Here is a 3,700-nt window from a genome sequence, read left to right as displayed (position 1 = left end):
CATTTGTCTGTTCCAACTGTTACAAGGCCAAAATCAGGGGGTGATGACAGACAGCAGTATATACAAAAGAACAAACTCTGTACTTTCAAACAACAAAAAAAAAAAAAAAAGCTTTTCAATAATTCTGCAACCTCACCCAGTCCCTTTCCTAAACATTCTAATGGATCATATATTTAAGAATACATTTATCAAAACAAAAACATACCTGTCAACTAAAACCAAATCATCTCTCAGCAGGGCACACTTTGACTTGGGCCAAAAGACATGGACAAGGCAGCCAGCTTTCAAATCCTTATCCATGTGAAGTGCATGAGCAAGCTGATTGACTGTCTATAAACAGCATAAAGAGAAGACAAACATGAATATGCACCACCAACAAGCCTGTAAACCAGACTAATTGGGTTGTCAAGCAAACCTGGACAGGATCTATCCTGAACAGGGTAACAGAGCTCATACTTCCTTCTGGTGAATAGTTGCATTTATAATTTTTTAAGCTCTTTGAGTCAGCAGTGTCTAAAGAACAAGTTGTGCCTTGAAACTCAGACAACAGTTTCTTTGGAGACACAAAGTGGTGTCCTGTACAGGGCTAGAGTGTGTAACACTGAGCATCATCATGAATTTGCCTCAGAGCAAAGCAGTTCAGTAAGCTAAGCACCATAAATCCAAATGAGGGGCACATTCCAGATCCTTAACCAGTAACAGAACTTACTCTCAGTCTTATAAAATGAATCACTCAACATATGCTATGCTACAGTGAGACACAAGTTAGTTGTTTCTCTGCGATAGCCAAGAAGAACTGTGGAGTAGATCAAGTAGTTTGTTCTTCCCTCCTAAATAATTTTCATAAGAATGAGTTAATTATAGAATCATAGAATTTTTATCAAGGCTTTGTTAGACTTGACATCATTGTTAAAAAACAGAACCTTTGAGAAGCAGTTCCTGTGAAAAGCAGTGTGAAATCATTGAAGAAATGTACCTTGACACTCTTCTTTTCATCTGATCCTTCTGTCATAAGATAAGCCTTATCTCCATCAGTCCCTTCCACACTGAGGAAGCAGTTTGTTGTATGGCCAATCCCACTAGGAAGTACCTTATCCCACAGCATTGCATTAATGACTGAACTTTTCCCACTGCTTGTTCTAGAGGGACAGAAAATAAAAGCACGTTGAGCACAGCAGCACTAAACACACCTATGTCCCAAGCTGAATGCTCCTCCATTCAGGGGCATCACCCCACACAGTGCAAAGCTGTTTCTGGTGGCAGAGCTTCAGGCCAGCACAGCACAGCTTGCCAGAAGGGAGCGGGAGGGTTGATTCAAAGGAACTGGTCACCAGCCTGAGATTCTGCAAGAACTTCGAGTTCTCAGCAATGTCCTGTTTTGCACTAACCCTCTACCCCTCACCCATAAATATTTGAGGGTTAACTATTACACAACAGCATGAAGTTACATAGACTGTAACTACTGTAACTTGCTTTTGAGCTGCTTCCAGAAAAAGTTAAGTGCTCACTGTACAACAGTCTACAAATTTATTCAAAGAGCCAGAGAGTTAAATTCTCCTTTTCCTGCTCTGAACTTCTCCCTTTTGCAAAGCAACTTTCATCACACGTCACAACTTGTAAATGTATTCAACTTTTAATGTATTCAACTGAAATATCAAGGCTGAGATAAAACTAGTTTCTTTATTCCAGAAACTTTTTTAGTTTCACTTTAAATAACTGAACTCCTTTTAGCAATATGAAGGCAAACCCACTGTTGTACATTTTCCCAATATTACTATGGAATTTTTAGAACTAAACCATGATCCTCCATAACAATATGTGACCACATGTTTAAATGCAAGCACAGAAATTTCAATTTCCCTGAAGCAAAGTGGACTAGAGACCTCAGTGTTACTGTTGTCCCTTAAAATCCTCACACAGATCTATCAGACTAATGATACAACCAACAAGGCAACAGTCTCTGTCTATTTCCCTTCAGTTGTTTATATACAGAAACAGCTCAAAGTTTAGTTCTTCAGTGCTTGTGATCAAACACAAACAAAAGTTCTCAACAGTAAGAGTTCAGAATAAGGAAAAGAAGACATTAACTAAACAAAACCACCATGTTAAAAAAAGAAAAGTCATTCTGGAGAAGATGATTATAAACTCAGACCTTCCCAAGCCACATCATGGATCAAGATGGAACAATTATTTTACAAAGTTTATCAAAGAAAAACATGTACAAGACATAGTTAATTAATCTACACTCATGAAGCAAGATGACACCAAAGAAATACTCAGCATCAATTAGATAACAGTGAACACGGTTTTATATATTACATTTCAAACAGTAACTCTGATGCACTAATTGCAGGGCATTTAAATGAGAAACATGGACACCAAGCCCTGCAAGATCAACCAAACCAAAATCAAAATAAGTTCTGGCAACTGTGTTCATTACCTGCCAAAAAATGCCACTTTCATGTGTCTCCGTGAAAGCACCTCCCCAATGACTGCCAACTTGCTTTTATATGCTTGTATTTGGGCTAGTTCATCTTCTGTTGCCACATGCTCAAGCTCTGGGTTCCTGTATGTGGCTACACACAGAACAGAGAAACATAAAAACAATCACATGAGTATGTGCTCTGTGATACATGGTGCAGGTAATCAGTACAAAGATTTGTGTAAGTTTTAATTACAGTGGTAAACCAAAACAAGCAAAATCTCACTGCAGACACTGATATTAGCCCTTGGCAATTGATAGCTCCACCACAAGCACTTGTGAAATCATGACATAAGCCACTGCAGGTCAATCACCAATCTAACTGCTGATTCAGTAGCCCTGTGAACACAGCCTGCTGTGCTCACTTGCCCCAGTCTTTAGGACGCCTGTTTCCTCCAGAAAGAACAGCCAGAACCTCTCATGGATACACCAGTTTGTGGTCTGTCTTCTCCCCATGGAGCTCACTGGGGTGATGAGCAACCAGCTCCATGTGGTGACACATGTGGTCCACACTCCTACAACTTCTGAGGGTGTGGCCAAAGGTTCCTTGGCATTGCATCACCAATCTACCATCGTGCTGAGCCATGGGAGAACCTGTCTGTCCCTCCTTCTGTGCAAAAGGAACCTCAACAGGGCAATAAGGCTGGAGTGGTTAAGCTTTCACCCTCATGGAAAGGAGGACAGGCTGCCAGCCCAAGTGACTTAATCAGCTTTTCATGTATGTAACCATGCCTGTGTAAGTTGAAAGAAAAAAGTATCAAAAGAAGAACATGAGTATTTCTGAATGCTCTGTTTACATGAACAGCACAGTGCCAGCTAACACATGTACACACTGACAGAACAGGGCACGGCCCTGGTGTCTGAGGCCAAAGCTAACCTTCCACAAACGCTGCCCCCTCGGTGACATAGTCCAGCAGCTGGTCGAAGATGGCAGTGATGGTCTTCTTGGCCAGCACGAAGTGCTTCAGCGGAGACACAGAGGCTTCTGCCATGCTGCGGCTGCGAGGAAAGTGACAGGAAAGTGACCAGAACAGTCAGCACAACACCCAGTGAAGGAAACTCACACACTCCCTACGCAGACAGGAGAAAACAAACCGGCAAAACGTGCCAAAGCTCAGAGCCCCAGCGAAGTGCAGCGAGCTCAGGTTTATCTGACCTCCTCCCTCACGACTCGCGGCGGCAGCAACCGGCAGAGCTGGGGCACAGCTTCGCACCGAC

General features: G+C 42.1%; 1 protein-coding gene across 1 annotated transcript; it reads right to left on the bottom strand.

The window, feature by feature from the left end:
- Window positions 1–205: 205 nt before the first annotated feature.
- On the bottom strand, window positions 206–3,474 carry LOC103805531 (mitofusin-1-like; the record flags this gene model as incomplete). The annotated part of the gene is made up of 4 exons (XM_009078182.1): window positions 3,360–3,474; window positions 2,441–2,576; window positions 977–1,139; window positions 206–330 (listed from the first exon to the last, which is right to left on the bottom strand). Coding segments are annotated over exons 1-4 (539 nt in total), but the record flags the coding sequence as incomplete, so codon positions are not given.
- Window positions 3,475–3,700: the final 226 nt, after the last annotated feature.

The sequence above is a fragment of the Acanthisitta chloris genome, unplaced genomic scaffold (assembly GCF_000695815.1).
Source record: "Acanthisitta chloris isolate BGI_N310 unplaced genomic scaffold, ASM69581v1 Scaffold42287, whole genome shotgun sequence".
Classification (NCBI taxonomy): Eukaryota; Metazoa; Chordata; class Aves; order Passeriformes; family Acanthisittidae; genus Acanthisitta; species Acanthisitta chloris.
This window is presented reverse-complemented; position numbering and strand designations above follow the sequence as displayed.